Source organism: Mobula birostris, chromosome 6 (assembly GCF_030028105.1).
Source record: "Mobula birostris isolate sMobBir1 chromosome 6, sMobBir1.hap1, whole genome shotgun sequence".
Classification (NCBI taxonomy): domain Eukaryota; kingdom Metazoa; phylum Chordata; class Chondrichthyes; order Myliobatiformes; family Myliobatidae; genus Mobula; species Mobula birostris.
The window spans coordinates 87586467-87605783 of record NC_092375.1 but is presented as its reverse complement, the minus strand read 5'-3'; the positions used below and the strand labels follow the sequence as shown (position 1 = coordinate 87605783).

The 19317-nt window shown below is 44.4% G+C and overlaps 1 protein-coding gene across 2 annotated transcripts in view; it reads left to right on the top strand.

The window, feature by feature from the left end:
- gtf2f2b (general transcription factor IIF, polypeptide 2b) overlaps positions 1–19317 on the top strand; it is a 133694-nt gene that overhangs the window by 100789 nt on the left and 13588 nt on the right. For both annotated transcript variants that reach the window (XM_072260808.1, XM_072260807.1), the window contains 2 exons: positions 5118–5217; positions 12075–12218. In XM_072260808.1, coding sequence (XP_072116909.1) covers positions 5118–5217; positions 12075–12218 — 244 coding nt within the window. The remainder of the gene's footprint in view (positions 1–5117; positions 5218–12074; positions 12219–19317) is intronic.

Sequence of the window (19317 nt, the reverse complement as noted above, 5' to 3'; positions counted from 1 at the left end):
TTCCCCTCCCCTCCACCTCCTTCCCCTCCCCTCCACCTCCTCTTCTCCACCTCCCTCCCCTCCCCTCCACCTCCTCTCCTCCACCTCCCTCCCCTCCACCAGCTCAGAAAGTGGGGGGTTGGAGAAGAAGGTAGAAACAGGCTGGAGCAAAATAATGGATACGATGGGATGGAGAGTTTGAAGTGTGTGTATTTAATGCTGGGAGTATTATAGATAAAAGTGAAGAACCTAGATCATGGAACTCTGATGTTGTGGCCACTACAGGGACTTTGTTGGGAGAGAGACAGGAATGGGCACTTAATGTTCCAGAGTTTTGATTTTTCAGAAAATATAGAGAGGGAGGTAAAAGTGCACTACTAATCAGGAACTGCACTCTAGGGGACATAACGGAGGCTCGACCACTGATCCATCAGGAAGCTGCAGACTGACCACTCCTCACTGCACGTAAACTTTCAAATCTCTTACTCACTCTTCCTTCAGTTAGTCCTGACGAAGGGTCTCGGCCTGAAACGTCGACTACACCTCTTCCTGGAGATGCTGCCTGGCCTGCTGCGTTCACCAGCAACCTTGATGTGTGTTGCTTGAATTTCCAGCATCTGCAGAATTCCTGTTGTTGCCTCCATGGAGAGAGTTGGGAACACCAAGTTTCTGGGAGTGCACCTGGGCAACACTACCTCCGTAGTGAAGAAAGCACAGTAGTGTCTCGACTTCCTGAGGAGATTAAGGCAAGCTAGACTCCTGCCTCCCCCCACCCCCACTGAAAGTGTCCTGACTAGCTGCATCACCGTCTGGTTTGGGAATTGCAAGGCATCTGACCGACAAAGGATTGTGAGGATGGCTGAGAGGATTATCGGGGTCTCTTTTCCACCCATCCGAGATATTTACCAGGAGCGCTGCTCACACAGGGCCCTTCGCATTGTCAGTGATCCCTGCCATCCATCCAACAATCAATCTCTTTGAACCCCCCTGCCCCATCACCATCAGACAGGAGGTACAGTAGCATCAGGACAAGGACTGTTCGATTAGGAAACAGCTTCTTCCCCCAGGCCGTGAGTCTATTGAACTCCCAGCCACTGCCCAGGTCTCACCACCTACCAAGTGTTATACTCTTTACTCAAATTATCTGGGGTAACATTGTGCTGTGTGTGAGTGATATGTACTGTGTCGTGCACCCTGATCTGGAGGAACATTGTTCATTTAGTGGTATAACTGCATACAGTTGAAATGGCATCTCCCTAGGGCGAGGGGTTTAGATGGGGTGGAGTTTTTTAGGTGTGTTCAGGAAGGTTTCTTCACACAACATGTAGATAAGCCTACGGGAGGAGAGACTGTAATTGATTTGGTATTGGGAAATGAACCTGGTCAGGTGTCAGATCTCTCAGTGGGAGAACATTTTGGAGACAGTGATCACAATTGTATCTCCTTTACCATAGCGTTGGGGGGGATAGGAATAGACAAGTTAGGAACGCATTTAATTGGAGTAAGAGGAAATATGAAGCTATCAGGCAAGCATTAATTGGGAACAGAGGTTCTCAAGGAAATGTACAGAAGAAATGTGGCAAACGTTCAGGGAATATTTGCGTGGAGTCCTGCATCGGTACATTCCAATGAGACAGGGAAAAGATGGTAGGGTACTGGAACTGTGGTGTATGAAGGCTGTTGTAAATCTAGTCAAGAAGAAAAGAGCTCATGAAAGGTTCAAAAAACTGGGTAATGATAGAGATCTAGAAGATTATAAGGCTAGCAGGAAGGAGCTTAAGAAAGAAATTAAGAGAGCCAGAAGGGGCCGTGAGAAGGCCTTGGTGGACAGGATTGAGGAAAACCCCAAGGCATTCTACAAGTACGTGAAGAGCAAGAGGATAAGACGTGAGAGAATAGGACCAATCAAGTGTGACAGTGGAAAAGTGTGTATTGAACTGGAGGAGATAGCTGAGGTACTTAATGAATACTTTGCTTCAGTATTCACTATGGAAAAGGATCTTGGCGATTGTAGGGATGACTGACAGTGGACTGAAAAGCTTGAGCATATAGACATTAAGAAAGAAAATGTGCTGGAGCTTTTGGAAAGCATCAAGTCGGATCAGTCACTGGGACTGGATGAAGTGTACCCCAGGCTACTGTGGGAGGCGAGGGAGGAGATTGCTGAGCCTCTGGCGATGAGCTTTGCATCATCAATGAGGATGGGAGAGGCTCCGGAGGATTGGAGGTTTGCGGATGTTGTTCCATTATTCAAGAAAGGGAGTAGAGATAGCCCAGGAAATTATAGACCAGTGAGTCTTACTTCAGTGGTTGGTACGTTGATGGAGAAGATCCTGAGAGGCAGGATTTATTAACGTTTGGAGAGGCATGATATGAGTAGGAATAGTCAGCATAGCTTTGTCATGCCTTACGAACCTGATTGAATTTTTTGAGAATGTGACTAAACACGTTGATGATGGTAGAGCAGTAGATGTAGTGTATATGGATTTCAGCAAGGTATTTGATAAGGTACCACATGCAAGGCTTATTGAGAAAGTAAGGAGGCATGGGATCCAAGGGGACATTGCTTTGTGGATCCAGAATTGGCATGCCCACAGAAGGCAAAGTGTGGTTGTAGACAGGTCATGTTCTGCATGGAGGTTGGTGACCAGTGGTGTGCCTCAGGGATCTGTTCAGGGACCCCCTACTCTTCGTGATTTTTATAAATAACCTAGATGAGGGAGTCGAGGCTTGGGTTAGTAAATTTGCTGATGACACAAATGTTGGAGGTGTTGTGGATAGTGTGGAGGGCTGTCAGAGGTTACAGCGGGACATCGATAGGATGCAAAACTGGGCTGAGAAGTGGCAGATGGAGTTCAACCCAGATCAGTGTGAGGTGGTTCATTTTGGTAGGTCAAATATGATGGCAGAATATAGTATTAATGGTAAGACTCTTGGCAGTGTGGAGGATCAGAGGGATCTTGGGGTCCGAGTCCACAGGATACTCAAAGCTGCTGCGCAGGTTGACTGTGTGGTTAAGGCAGCATACGGTGCATTGGCCTTCATCAATCTTGGGATTGAGTTTAAGAGCTGAGAGGTAATGTTACAGCTGTATAGGGCTCTGGTCAGACCCCACTTGGAGTACTGTGCTCATTTCTGGTCGTCTCAGTACAGGAAGGATGTGGAAACTATAGAAAGGGCGCAGAGGAGATTTACAAGGACGTTGCCTGGATTGGGGAGCATGGCTTATGAGAATACGTTGAGTGAACTCGACCTTTTCTCCTTGGAGCAACGGAGGATGAGAAGTGACCTGATAGAGGTGTATAAGATGTGTGGATAGTCAGAAGCTTTTTCCCAGGGCTGAAATGGCTAGCATGAGAGGGCATAGTTTTAAGGTGCTTGGAAGTAAGTACAGAGGAGATGTCAGGGGTAAGTTTTTTACAGACAGTGGTGAGTGCGTGGAATGGGCTGCCAAAGATGGTGGTGGAGGCGGATACGATAGGATCTTTTAAGAGACTCCTGGATAGGTACACGGAGCTCAGAAAAATAGAGGGCTATAGGTAACCCTAGGTAATTTCTAAGGTAGGGACATGTTCGGCACAGCTTTGTGGGATGAAGGGCCTGTATTGTGCTGTAGGTTTTCTATGTTTCTCTCCCCCCTCATTCTCTCCCCATCCTTTCTCCCCCACCTTTTGTCCCCCCCAACTTCACCCCTCCATCTTTCCCCTGCGTCTCCCCATTCTACCTCCCCCCACCTTCTTCCGCCTCTTCCTACCCCTTCCACTCTCTCCCAGTCACCACCTTTTACCCCTCTGCACCCACTCCATTCCGTCCATCCGTTCTACCATCTTATCCTAGTCCCCACCTTACAATTCCTCCCCCACCCACCTATTCTCTTCCCCACTCTTTCCCTCCTCATCCTTCCGTCTCCCAGACACAACCTCTCACTACTATCCTTCTTCCACCTGCACCCTCTTACCCCACCCCTTTTAAACTACATCCTCTCATCCCTGCCCCTTCTGCCCCCTCCCTCACTTTCTCTCCTCATCCTCTCTCCCTCCACCTCCTCTAGCCACTGATCCCTCAATCCCCGCCTCCTCCCTGTCTCTGCCCTTTTACCCGCACCTGCTCTATCCTGACCCCTCCCTGTCCCCCATCCTCTCACCTGATCTCTTCCCCCACCTCCCATCCTTTTCCCTCTTGTGTCAGCCACTCCTTAGCCCTCACCACTCCCCCTCTGACATTCCCATCCTCCTACCCCTCCCTCCCACCCCATTCCCCCAACTCTCCATCCTGTCTTCCCCAAGCCCCGCCAACTCATTCTCTCTCTTATCCGAACTCTCTCACCCTTCTCACTCTCAGTCTCATGCTGTAAGTCTCCTGAAAGCCAGTTGTTTGTGATGAAGCCTTTGGTCATCATATTCATGTTTATGATTATGAAGACACGTAGTCCTATTTTATTGTCATTTTGTAATGCATACATTAAGAAATGATACAATATTTCCTCTGGTGTGATATCACAAAACACAGGACAGACCAAGACTGAAAAAAACTGACAAAACCACATAGTTATAACATATAGTTACAAACAGTGCAACAATACCATAACTTGATGAAGAAGTCTGTGAGCACAGTAAAAGTTCAAAGTCTCTCAAATGTCCCACATCTCACGCAGACGGGAGAGGGAAGAAAAACTCTCCCTGCCATGCCGACCACAATCTGACTCGAGTCATCCGAAAACTTCGAGCTCTGATCAGCTCTCCGATACCGAGTACTGAGTGCCATCTCTGTCCGAACGATTCGACCTTCTTCTAGGTCACCAAAAGCAGGCAAGGCTGGGGATTTTGAGGCCTACCCTCCGAAAGATTTGCAACCACACAGTAACAAAAGCAGCGAACTGGCGTTTCAGAAATTTCTCCAGATGTTCCTTTATGCTTTCACGTCCATTCTCCATCAAATCAGAATTGTCCACGGCCCCTATTTAACAGATTCGATATCATTTTTCACCGGAGGGCTGCGCACCGCACGCACAACGCACTGCCATCTTCTCCTCCCGCCTTGACTCAGTGCCACTTGTTTTTGCCGAATATGCTATGGTAACTTAGAATACAGTAACATTGCTAACTTAGAATAATTTTATTTTTGTCCCCACACTCCAGACAACAAATCGAGGAATCATCAAAGCCATTCCGTCTCTCCCTACAACTGGATAAGGCTGTAACAACAAATTATAAGCCTGTTGCAAACCATCAATACAATGTAAGTGTGATTAGTTTTTCTGTCACATTGACGTGTGACCAAACTTGCTGTGTTTTACAGCTAAGGGTCTGTATTAGCAGTGGAGTGAGTCTCCAGTACGAGCGTGGGAGCAAGATGAAAGTGTGTTTATAGTGGGGCAGGAGCATGGGTTGAAAAATATTCGAGGGAGGGATTTAACAAGGGCCACTTTACTGTTCCTGTTTGACTATGTCTATGTTTTACTTGAACTGAAATAAAAGTCTGTAGCTGTTAAGATGTCAGTTATATTACCTTTCAGCGGGAAGGCAGGCAGAGATGCTCGACAGTGGAGTAGAGGATATGAACACAGATGCACATTTTCTTTGCTTTCTGTGTCTTGCTGAAAGAACAAGGCTGTCTGCCTCAATTGGCTGCACGGGGGTGATGCAGCATGCGTCCAGAGTCATCGAGTCTGTCATCACAAGGAGCAGGCTCTTGAGACAGCATGCATCTAGAGTTAGCACTGGGGTGAGGCAGCATGCGTCTAGAGTCTGTCAGCACAGGGAGCAGGCCCTTCGGCCCAACTGCTCTGTGGTAACCAAATGTGCCTACCCAGGCCGGTCCTATTTGCTCGTGTTGGCCCATGTATCTTTCCTGTCCATGGAAATGTCCAAATGCATTTTAGATGTCATAATTGTATGAGTCTCTACCACTTCCTCTAGCACCTCATCACCTTCTGTGTGGGAAAAGTTGTCCCTTGGGTCCATCTCAATGTAAATCTCTGCCCTCTGGTTTTAGGCTCTCATATCCTGGGAAAAAGACTGGCCATTCACTTTATGTATTCCCCTCATGATTTTATTACCCCTCAGCCTCTGCTCCTGGGGCTAAGGCCCCAGTCTGTCCGACCTCTCCATAGAACACAAGCATTCAGTAACATCCTCTCAAATCTTTTTCACTTCTCTTAATTGAATCTTCTGTCTCTATCTGTTTCTCTCTCTCACTTCACCTTACTATCAATATGGGTCCTTTGCACATTACACTGACATCAGTAGTTCAGCACAGCCACTTTTGCAATTTCCTCCAGTTCAGTGTCATCCTTAATACCCAAAATGTATGCAGTCACCTGTTTCATGTCCCTGCTAGTAGGAAACCTACTAGCCCCACATTCTCTAGAGTTGCTATATCCTTTCTGTGAAAAAGAACATTCCTTTCATCTATAATATTGTTGTCTTTTGCTGATACCATTTCCTGTTTCCTACCGAGACCCTCAAACAGAGTCATATAAACATCTGTACCCCCTCCCCCTGGCTCCCAGGTACCATTGGGCATGGCGGCGGTTTAAGGAGTCACAAGACCTTTGATCTCAGATCTTTTCCAGGTGAACTTCCTCAACACCCTCCATAAACTTGCAATTAAGCAACCTCTGCTATCTACACATCCTGTACTATCCATCACACTGTCCTTCCCAGCGCTTTGGGTCCTATCAAATATCTATCAGCCCAATTTAACAATTCTCATCCTTGTTTTTACCATCTTTCTTATTCATGCTTTTCCAATACCACTACATCCTGCCCCTTTTTGCCTCTTCCTTCTTCCTACTTCCTTGAACTAAGGCTTTGAACCATTTCCCCCATTATCTCTTTTGATTTATTTTCCACATTTTCAATGCCATTTCTGTTCATTGGGGTTGTATGCTAAAAATGTCTGCAATATTCTTGCAGGTACAGTACATGACTTAGGGAGCTTTTAAAATAGGCGGATAATCTAAATTTCATTGTGTATTGTTAAGGTACATTATATGCATACATGATTAAGATGTCAGGGTTAGAAGTTGTAGTGTGCCCAATAATCAGGAAAGGGGTGTTCAATACTTAATCTAGAAGTGAGGGACCTTTACAACGCAAAGATGTTTTTTTCGCAGTCTCCTCTTCAGCTGTTCTGTTTGGGCTGAGGTTTCTAGTTTATAAGCTGAATGGAGACCAATCTGGAATGAGAGCTTGGGAGAGACATCACTAGGACATGATCTCTGGACTGAGATCAGTCAGATGGACTGGCCACTGGCAGTCAGGATGGTGAGATGTAGAAGTCATGGAGGGAAATGATTGGGAGAGGTTCAACATGTGATCGTGGGACCTGTTGGACAGCAGACACAGGCCCCAAGAATGCAGCAATCTGGTAGGTGCAAATCCAAACCTCTTAGAGATGTCTCAGGTATTCCAACCATTCCAGTGAGCAATTAGTCTGCCTTTATTGCCTCCCCATCCATGGAATGATACTTATAGATCACTTAAACAGACCCTTTGTCCTATTGAATCAGAGTCATTGATCCTATGTTCTTCTCCCAGCGTTCCTATCAATCACCCTAGATTCTACCACTCAGCGACACAATGGAGGCCATTTACAGCATCCAATTAAGCTATCAAACCACATATGGAGGAAAGCAGAGCACCTAGGGGAAACCCATGAGGTCACAGGGAGAGCGGGCAGACCCCACACAGGCAGCACCTGAGGTCAGGATTGAACCTGGATCTCTGGAGCTGTGAGCTCTCTAACTGCCACTGTACTGTGCAGTGGCTTAAATCAACAAGAGCCCTTGGCCTCTGCATGGAAGAATTTTGCATTCCAACATGCTTAGAATTCTGTTTGAAACCACCTCTTGTCAACAGTGCCTTTTGTGTGTTTCTGTCTCCATCTCCTACACATTGAGCACAAAATAACACTTCCAAAGTGTATCACCCACACACCAAAAACAATCGTGTATTTGATCAAACTCAATAGTGAATCACAAACAAATGTGCCACCCAGTAGCATTTCAAGGACAGTATATTTAGTACTGTTTCTGCGTAGAAAGATGAGTTTGATCTGCTGTTGCATATTACTGATAGCTGGTTGTGAAAGAAAGGGACCCTTGAGGGAAGAGGTAGTGACAAGATGTGCGGACCCAGGCTGCCCAAAGTTTGTGTGCTTCCTCTCGGGGTTCCTACATCTCTTGGTAGGAATAACACCAGAGGTTAATGGAACGATCAAAGCTGCGTCACCCCTTTTCCTGACTCCAGTCTACCTCAGATAGCACTTACTAACTGTGATTGTCAAGAGCACGCACAATGTCAACTGAACAGTGCAGAGGAACAGGCGTTCAGACTGTCAACTGTTTTGCTTGTTGCTGGTTTGTGGGATGAGATTCTAGATCCCTATTCCATTTTGTTCTCTGATCTGAATGGTTAGCTGCCGGATCAGTTATGACAGGAATAATCAGTCCAACTTCAAAATGCAGAGAGACTGTAACTGAGAACATTCCATACAACCAATAACTTCTGGCATTTTCACTAGGGGTAAATTAATCTATGCCTCTATCACCTCCAGATTTAATTTCCTCAATAGTCCCTTTAGTTGGATGTCCTTCCATAAATTTTGAATGATATCATGTACACATCTTTGCTCACCTAACAGTTCCTCTGCCTTGTCCTTCTGTTGTCTTCTCCACTGGTACATTACTGGCTGATCCTTGTGCATCTGTGTGCTCAACTTCCAGATCCTGCTTCCTCACCAAGTGCCACAGTTTATTGTTCTCTGCCCATCTTAATGCATGTGAAACGCAGAGCAGCTGAGGCAGCATCTGTGGGGAGAGAAACAGTTAATGCTTCAGGTCAAGATGTGTGTTTTTTAGGTTAAAACTGTTCATATGGTTGGCACAGTCTAAGCGTGCAGCAGAATTTGATCATTAGTTCTCCACTGGGGTAGATTGTGGAAACTGTCAATAGAGATCTTTAAAAAAGATCTAGCATATCAGAGCAGATAAGTCTTAACCATGATCATATTGCATATACCAGTGGTCCCCAACCACCGGGCCGCAAAGCATGTGCTACCGGGCCACGAGGACGCGATATGAGTCAACTGCACCTTTCCTCATTCCCTGTCACACACTGTTGAACTTGAACACACGCGAGGACATCAGTTGGTCATTAACTTACAACTACTTGAGTAAAAAACAAATGTCGCTTGAAAGTTTCTTTGGAAGAGATAGTAGCGGATATAAAAGGCCTAACGATGATGATAACGCAGAGACAGCTGAGGCCAAGACTGCAAAAAAAAAGAAAGCTTTCTTCAATAGAAAATATGACGAGTCATACATAAAACGTGGCTTTATTGCAACCTGTGACTCGCAAGCTCTAAGCCCCCTGTGTGTGATATGTGGAGACAAGCTGTCTAATGAGGCAATGAAGCCCTCAAAACTGCTTCGGCACCTTGAGTCCAAGCACCCTGCACTGAAAGACAAACCCGTTGAGTTTTCTGAGCGGAAAAAACGTGAGCAAGCGGGACAGAAGCAAGTGCTGAGAGCCACCACCTCCACAAATGCTGCTGCTCTGAAAGCGTCGTACTTAGTGGCTAGCCGTATTGCTAAGGCTAAGAAGCCGTTCACTGTCGGTGAAGAATTGATTCTGCCTGCTGCCAAGGACATGTGCCGTGAACTGTTGGGAGAAGCTGCAGCTACCACAGTTTCAAGGAGAATCGATGACATAGCGGAGGACATCGAAGCACAGCTTAACGAATCTGGTTTCACTACCAGAGTCAAAGAGGTTGCTCCTGAACGCCAGTCTACACACTGTGTCACACACAAGGAAATGCTGGCTAGCCGAGAAATGTCACCTGATCTTAACAGCGTATTGAGTGACGTTGTTGAAGTTATCAATCACATCAAAGCAAAAGCCCTTAACTCACATCTGTTTGAGCAGCTTTGCGAGGAAATGAATGCAGATCACAAATGCCTTCTCTTACACACTGACGTCAGGTGACTATCAAGGGGGAGAGCCCTGGCCAGGGTTTTTGAGTTAAGAGAGCAGCTACAGAGATTTCTTTCAGGAAAAAAGTCACCACTGGCAGCACACCTCAGTGACGAACTCGCTTATCTGTGTGACATCTTCAACCTGCTCAATGAACTCAATTTGTCACTTCAGGGGAGAATGACAACTGTCTTCAAGTTGGCAGATAAAGTGTCTGCTTTCAAAGCCAAACTGGAACTGTGGGGACGGCGAGTTGGACAGGGGCATATTTGACACGTTCCCAGCATTAACTGGGAATTTGGGAGAGACTGAGGCTACAGCTGGTGCACCAACACCTATCTTCGCTGTCGACAGAATTCAAGCGTTACATCCCAACTGCAAATGACCCAAGATGTGCAAAGGAATGGGTCCGTGACCCACTTGTGAATGTCCCCGGTGAATCATCCATGTCAGCGCGGGAAGAAGATCAACTCCTTGAGCTTGCAAATGACAGTGGGCTGAAAAGTATGTTTGACATAACATCTCTGCCGGCATTCTGGATCAAAGTCAAGGCTAAATATCCTGAGACAGCCACAAATGCAATGAAAACTAAATTGCGGAATAAACTGGACATAAAGAACCCCCTTATGACTTATAATTGACTTATCACTATATTCATGCGAGGAAAATATGTGCTGTGTGTTTGATATTACATTCGTTAGATAAACCATTTTAGAAACAAAATTGAGTGTATTAGCTACTGATAAGTGACTCATAGTCGACTTATCACCTATGTTTTGATCATGATTAACACCACCCCACCCCCCACCCCCGGTCGGCCGGTCCGCAAGAATATTGTCAATATTAAACCGGTCCGCGGTGCAAAAAAGATTGGGGACCCCTGGCATATACAGTCCAGGTTTGAAGGGCCGAGTGGCCTATTTATGTTCCTATTTTCATATGTGGTTGGACCCAGGAGTAGCTTAGAACACAGCAATGGGTGAAGAGTCCTTGGTGCAGGGCAGGTTAGAAGCATTAACTGTTGAAAGTTCAGCTCGTGGAGCAAGCTTGGCTAACTTCCCTGAACTTCTGATACTTTTGCCCATTTTCGATTGTCTGTCTTGTGAGTATTCAGATACCTCATGATGGTGTCAGATTGGAAAATGGACTGTTGTGGATGGATATGAACAAGAACTTGGTCTGATTCGCTGGTGCTTCCACAAACCATTTCCTTGACTGGTGCTTAGATTGTTACCAAGACACATAGCAGAAATATCCAATTGCTTTGTAAACCTCAGAGCTCTTTGGACACTGTTCCTGATCTCCCTGGCCACCACTTTCACAAGGCAGTGTTTCCCTCTCTAGACTGTTATTCAGCCATTGACACTGGCATTGAACATACCTGTAGACACTGACTGTGTATCCTGCTCAAAGGCAGGAGCTACATGGTAAAATTGTGCACTTGAGAAAGACATGTACACACACTCATATACAATTCAGGATGTGGCAAACAAAAGCCTCGAGGTAAAACTGATCGGAAAGAGTGCGAGAGGGATGTCCTTTCTTTGGGAACCTCTCAGGGGTTGCTTGTTGAGGCTGCATCATTTTATTGAACTGAGAAATCTAGAGCCCCTTCACCTATGTGTGAAGAATGAATATTTGCACTTTGTAAATCATGTCTCTATGTTTCATGAAGCTGCTGCAGGCCAGAAAGCCAAAAAGCTATTTCTGCCCTGTAGGAGAGACGGCAGAAGGGCCCTCTTGGATACAGGTATCCAGTTGTAATGTGGCACCTGTGTATTTTATTTATTGAGATGCAGCATGGACCCTTCAGGTGCACCACCCCGAACCTCCTGATTTTACCTTAGCTTAATCACAGCACAATTTACAATGACCAATTAACATATCAACCGGTGCAGGGAAACCCACACGGTGACCCTGGAGATCTGGTGATGGGTCCCTGAGCTTCTTGTCTACTCACAGATCTGATAAGGAAACTAGACAGTTAGCAACACTGAGAATCTCCCTGTCAGTAACTGATGCAATGACTTAAAAAGAATTGGTTTCCTGGAAGAGAAGTACTGCTGTGCCTTTACTCTGAGTGCAATATCAATTTACTAATCTTGAGCTTTCTGTTAGATTGAATATGAGAGGAAGAAGAAGGAAGACGGAAAGCGTGCCCGGGCTGACAAGCAACAAGTTCTGGACATGTTGTTCTCAGCATTTGAGAAGCATCAGTACTACAACATTAAGGACTTGGTGGATATCACAAAGCAGCCAATTGTAAGTAAAGTGGATGATGTACTGTTCTAATTCTACCAGTGCCATCTTCTGGATTTAAAGTGTATAGTTCACTTAGAGGTTAAGTTGTGGCCATGGATGATATAATTGCATATGTGTTATTCTTTAATATTTGTTGCAATTTATGGCAATTTGACTCCAGAGAAGTGTCATAAATATCACACGATTGTAATTTCAAGGATTACCCCTTAGTAATAATGATCAGTTGAGGACAGAGAGAATCTGTATTTACTGACAAGTACTTTAGCGTCTCAACTAACAAGCACATGAATTTACAAAGTGACTAGCTGAGTACACACCTAAGAGGTTGTCTGATCTTTCGTGAACAGTCAAAGAATAGAAAAGGTATTACTCATGCAAAAGGGTCTACGGTGGCCAGGTGTTCCCTGTGGCCCCAATGTCATCTCCACGTCTCCAACTTGGAGTCCACCACATCTGCGATGGTTGGTCTTTGGAGATGCTGTTGCTTTGCATTCGAAGCTCGTTACTTTTAAACACTTCTTATCAGTTCAGATGTTGTGTTTCAATCTTGTTGGCTCAAGGTCTCATCTAACTGACCTGTTACCTTTGTATTGGCTGTGGTCCAAGCCAGCATCAATTTATTGTCCTCTCTTCGGCAAGTGGCAACTGGTAATTTATGTCTCTTTGTTCTAGATCAGAGCAGACCAACTAGTTATGGGGCTTGAGTTAATCAAGGGAGGTACAGACCCCAATATTCATAAGCCTGCATGTTCTACCATACAAAAGAACACCTCACAAATAACTTATTTGGAAATGATTTCTAATCCAGCAGATTATCAGGAGCATCAGTGTGACTATTTTAAAGCGCATTGATACAGTGACTGGGTACAAATGCAGACAGAGCAAAGAGTTAAATTGTACCACAGGGGCAAAAGTCAAAAGGGCGATGAATGCAGGACTGAAGGTGCTGTATTTAAATGCGAGTACCATTTAGAATAAGATGGACAAACTCGTGGTGCAATTAGAGATTGGTTGGTATGACATTGTGGGCATCACTGAGTCGTGGCTGAAAGAAGATCATAGTTGGGAGCTTAACATTAAAGGATATACTTTGTGTCGAAAGGATAGGCAGGAAGGCACAGGCAGTGGTGTGCCTCTGTGGTAAGAGATGGAATCACATCTTTTGAAAGAGGTGACATAGAGTCAGAGAAGGGTAAAATAACCATTATGGAAATCATATAAAGGCTTCCAAATAGTAGCCAAGATGTGGGGTTGACATTGCAAAGGGAGGTGGAAAAGGCATGTAATGAAGGCAATGACACAATTGAAATGGGGGACTTCAATATGCAAGGAGATTGGGAAAATCAGGTTGGTGTCCAATCAGAAGAGGGGATTTGTTGCAATGCCAATGAGATGGCTTTTTAGAGCAGCTTGTGCTTGAGCCTACTCAGGGAAAGGCTAGCTTAGATTGGGTGTTGTGTAATAACCCAAATCTTATGAGAGAGCTTAATATAAAGGAACCCTTGGGAGGCAGTGATCATAATTTACTGCAAATTGAGAGGGAGAAACATAACTCACATGTATCAGTATCGCAATGGAATAACGGGAATTACATTACAGAGACATGAGAGAGGAGCTTGCCCAGGTGGATTGGAGGAGGATACTGGCGGGGATGACGGCAGAACAGAGAGGGCCAGAGTTTCTGGGAATAGTTCACAAGGTGCAGGATAGATATATTCTACAGAAGAAGTCCTCAAATGGCAACTGTGGCTGACAAGGGAAGTTAAGGACTGCATAAAAGCAAAGGAAAGGGCATATAACGTAGCAGAAGTGATTGGGAAGCTTTTAAGATCCAACAAAAGGCAACTAAAAAGGCTATAAGAACAGAAAAGATGAAATATGAGGGCGAACTAGCCAATAATATAAAGCAGGGTACTAAATTTTTTTCAGTTTATATAAAGAGTAAAAAGGTGAGAGTTGATTTTGGACTACTGGAAAATGATGCTGGTGAGGTAGTAATGGGGGACAGAGAAATGGCAGATGAACGTAATTAGTACTTTGCATCAGTCTTCACTCAGTGTGCCAGAGGTCTGAGTGTCAGGGAGCCATTGCTATTACAAAGGAAAAAATGCTAGGCAAACTCAAAGGTCTTAAGGTGGATTAGTCACCTGGACCAGATGGACTATATCGCAGAGTCCTGAGAGAGTTGCTGAAGAGACAACTGATGCATTAGTCATAATCTTTCAAGAATCACTTAATTCTGGCATGATCCCAGAGGAGTGGAATATTGCAAATGTCACTCCACTCTTTAAGAAGGGAGGAAGGCAAAAGAAAGGAAATTATAGGCTAGTTAGCGTAACCTCAGTGGTAGGGAGAGTGTTGGAGGTCATTGTTAAGATTGAGGTTTCAGGATACCTGGAGACTAATGATAAAATAAGTCAAAATCAGCTTGGTTTCCGTAAAGGGAAATCTTGTCTGACAAATCTGTTGGAGTTCTTCAAGGAAGTAACATATAGGGTGGACAAAGGAGAGGCGGTGAATGTCATTTACTTGGATTTTCAGAGAGATTGGATGAGGTGCCGCACATGAGGCTGCTTAACAAGGTACAGGATAGAAACTGGCATGGATAGCAGAATGGCTGACTGACAGGGAGCAGCAAGTGGGAATAAAAGGGACCTTTTCTGTTTGGCTGCTGGTGAATAGTGGTGTTCCTCAGGGGTCTGTATTGGGACTGCTACTTTTCACATTGTTTGTCAGTGATTTAGAAAATGGAATTGATGGCTTTGTGGCAAAATTTGCAGATGATATGAAGATATGTGTAGGGGTAGGTAGTGCTGAGGAAGCAATGCAGCAGGGCTTAGACCAATTGGAAGAATGGGCAAAAAAAAAAGAGGCAGGTGGAATACATTGTTGGGAAGCATATGATAATGCATTTTGGTAAAAGGAACAAAAGTGCAGACTATTATCTAAATGGGAAGAAGATTCAAACATCAGAGGTGCAAAGGGACTTAAGAGTCCTTGTGCAAGACTCCCAGAAGGTTAACTTACAGGTTGAGTCTGTGGTAAAGCAGGCAAATACGATGTTGACATTTATTTCAAGCAGAATAGAATATAAAAGCAAGGAGATAATGCTGAGGCTTTATAAGACACTAGTCAGGCTGCACTTGGACCCAAGACACTCAGTTTTGGGACCCATATCTCAGAAAGAATGTGTTGTCATTGGAGAGAGTCCAGATGAAGTTCATGAGGATGATTCTGGGAACGAAGGGGTTAACATATGAGGAGTGTTTGGCAGCTTTGGGCCTGTACTCACTGGAATTCAGTAGAATGAGAGGGGATCTCATTGAAATGTACGGAATGTTAAAAGAACTAGATAGGGGGGATGTGGAGAGGATATTTCCTATGGTGGGGTTATCCAGAACCAGAGGGTACGGCCTCAAAATTGAGGGGCAACCCTTTAGGACGGAGGTAAGAAGGATTTTTTTTTTAGCCAGAGAGTAATTGTCACGTACACGCAACCCTGTAAAAGTATCAGCAGCAATAGAACACACCTGGAGTCTGGTTTTGCTGTTAACGAAACACTGTTTTATTAGAAACTACGTCATATAGTAACTTAAACCAGGTAAATCAAGTGTTAACGTGTTATGCATGTATAGTTGAATATATATAAGTCCCCAAACTTCTTCAAGCTTAGGTGGTAAGTGATACAGTCTTACGATGGTGTGGTAAGGGAAGTCAGTTCAGTCCATGGGATTGAAGTGAGAGAGAGATATTTGTAATTCAAGTAAACAGGTGTCGTCGATCCTCCTCGATGTCCTCCAAATCTTCCAAGTTATCCAAACGTGACCAACTTAAGAGCGCCGTCTTCAAGTGATAATGTACCAACCCAGGCAAGGGTTAGACACACCAGTAGATTCCACAGGGTCGCCCTTACACGCACTGATAGTCACGGATTGATTCCTCTTAATCGACCCTCAGCCCCACCCTTGTGGGCACTTAAAAGTTCAGTGGCAATTCTGCCACCAGCCTTCGTGCGTCTGCGTGTCCTACGAAAGAGACAGTTACGCTTGTTTAAATACGGGTGTGCTGAACACCAGCTGTCTATCATGTAGCTCCTCCCCTCTCTCTCTCTGCAGCAAGCTGCTTGTGCTGTACGGCTCTCTTTTACAGGCGTAAAAGGTACAGTCCATAATGAATAAAACATAAGATTCCATCACAGTAATAAATCTATGGAATGTTCTGCCACAGACTGCGGTGGAGGCCAAGTCCGTGGGTATATTTAAAGCAGAAGTTGATCATTTCCTGATTGGCCAGGGCATCAAAGGATATGGCAAGAAACTAGGTGTATGGGGTTGAATGGGATCTGGGATCAGCCATGATGGAATGGCGGAGCAGACTCGATGGGCTGAATGGCCTAATTCTTTTCCTATGTCTTATTCCTGAGCAAAACCAGTTTACAAGAAAACTCACAAAATGGAGGCTACAGAGCAGCTTCACAAAATGGCAGTCTCCATTCCTTCAATTCATGGCAAGGACAAAAACAATTAGTTAGTCTACTTCCACTATCCTTGACCTTATTCAAATTCACTGATTTGTAGGCTAGTTCTTTCTGGCCAACATAATCAACTGCAAAAATTACTTTCATTTGTGAGTCATTTGCCCTTTGGAGTTTCAAAGACCCAGATATACTCAAACTTAATGCTAAAATTCCTGGGAGCCAACAGAATAACATTCTTATCCTGCTTCTGTGGAGCAGAATGTGAGTTATCATATAGTCCTTGCTCCCATAGACAGAAATATCAAATTTTTTAGCAGTACAAGTGCAAACAAGCATAAATCTGTTTTGTTTGACCAGCAAAGTTGCCAACTTGTCAATTTTGGGAAACTCATCTCAGTCCTTTCACTATGGTTAAATAGTTTGCTGCCCAGTCCTGCTCTCCAATGGCTTGCTGGCTACTTTTGGTCACTATCTTTTTCTAAAGATACAATTGTGTAATTTTTGCTGTAATTTTTTCCAATTAACCTGTTATTAATTCTGAAAGCATTTGATTTCCATTTAGTGACAGAAGGCAGGGGTATCAAATTATTTAAGGAGTTGAATGAATTGTCAAATATCACATTTTGAAATTACTTTCTTAGGTGGAAATAAGCATTAACATTTTGGAATAAGTGTGTTTGAATGTTTAAAATCAATTTCCGCTTAACTGTGTATTTCCAGCATATGCTGTTCTTATATAAAGTTAACTTGATTGTGTTAAGTCTTTACTTAGCCTTATGCCTACTCTCCTCTTTATTCTCTGAGTGTTAATGCATGTTCAAGGCATATCTTAGTTCCATAAGTAAAGATTATCCAAAGAAGAATTACTTTATATGCTGGATATTTCATTACACAATAACTGAGCTGTAATTCCACCTGATAGAATGGGAACTTTGCACTCCTCGTAGCAGGTGGTACACAAGCCCAGTAACAACCACTATGATAACATACTAATGTATCCAGATTTACCAATAATACAAAGCAAGGTTGATGAGTGAGCTTGGAGGAGGCAGAGAGACAACATACAGGCAGTTGGAGCCTGGGAAAAGATGGTGGCATTTGGGAAAAGTGAAGAAATGTGAGAGGAAGCATTTTAAGAAGAAAAAAAAATCACAATGGGATTGAGAATTAGTGATAGGCAACTGGAAGCTCTCAGTTGCACTGGCAGATTTCATTTAGGTCTTCCACAAAGCAGTCACCCAATCTGTATTTGACCTCTACATTACATTGGTGGAAACATTAAATACTTCAGTATACTGAAAGAGGTCCAAGGAGACCTGGAAACTACAAAGATAAAAGATCATTTGCTCCATTCCCTGTACTTGCAGTAGAACGTGCCTTGGGAAGTGTTTGTTGATGTCATTTATGGCCAGCCAGGGTCTTATGGAAGGATGATGCACTTAAAATCAAGAAAGGAAAGCGAAGGGGAGGATGAGAGGCAATAGCAGGCAACGTCACACTGGAGAGGTCTGAAGTCATAAGGTGAAAACGGAGCCTGATGTGCTGTAGGGCCCCACTGTTGTAGTTCTGGTGGGAGGGAGTGGCAGAAAGAAGCGGACAGAAAATTAGTTAAAGGGCATGCTGGAAACACTGGTGTGTGGTTAACATTGAATTGTTACAACAGAGAAACACTGAATTAATTTCTCATAGAAAGTCGGTTGAGAAGAACCACTGCCAAGGTAACTGTGGGGTTGTATGTTGGTTTCCTGGTGAAAAGGTGCTGGTGAACTCTTTGTGGTGCTCGGACATAGCACTCTCGTTCCCCTGACTTGGAACTTCAAATGATAAGTGCCATCTGTTGTACTCACTGAGAGTTCTCCGTGATTCTGACCGCAGTTTACATACCACCAAAGGCTGGTGTTAAATAAGTACTCAATGTATTGAGTGTCATGATTAGCAAACAAGAAACAGTCTACCTTGATGTCTTTCCAATCATTGTTGGGAACTTCAATCAGACTTGTTTGAAGAAATCTTTGCCCAATTGTACGTGGTCTATCAGCGGCATCAACAGAGCTTTACCAAGAGGGATTTCTCGCAGGTCAGCGGTGGTTATTTAAAAAGGGAGCTTCGAGAGTATTTGTCCATTGTACGTGGTCTATCAGTGGTGTCAACAGAGTTCTACCAACTAAATAAAAGTACAGAAGGGAAAAGCGGAGTGGCCATTGTCGGGAGTAGGCCAGTGCTGAGAGGCGTCAGCTCTGTGTAAAGCGTCTGTTAAGCTTTTGTTTTTGTTTTTTTTCCCCTCTCTTACTGTACCATTTAAATGGCTGTGGTGTGCTCTTCATGCGGAATGTTGGAGAACTGGGAGACCCAGAGTCTCCCGGGCACAACTTTGTGGGCCGAAGGGCCTTTATTGTGCTGTAGGTTTTCTATGTAACTACATCTGCGTGAAGTGCATCCGGCTGCAGCTCCTTAAAGACCGTGTTTGGGATCTGGAGCAACAACTGGATGACCTTCAGCTTGTATGTGAGAGTGAGGATATAATTGATCAAAGCTACAGGGAGGTGGTCACCCGGAAGTTGCAGGAGGCGAGTAGCTGGGTGACCGTCAGGAGAAATGGAAATTGGCAGTTAGAGCAAAGCA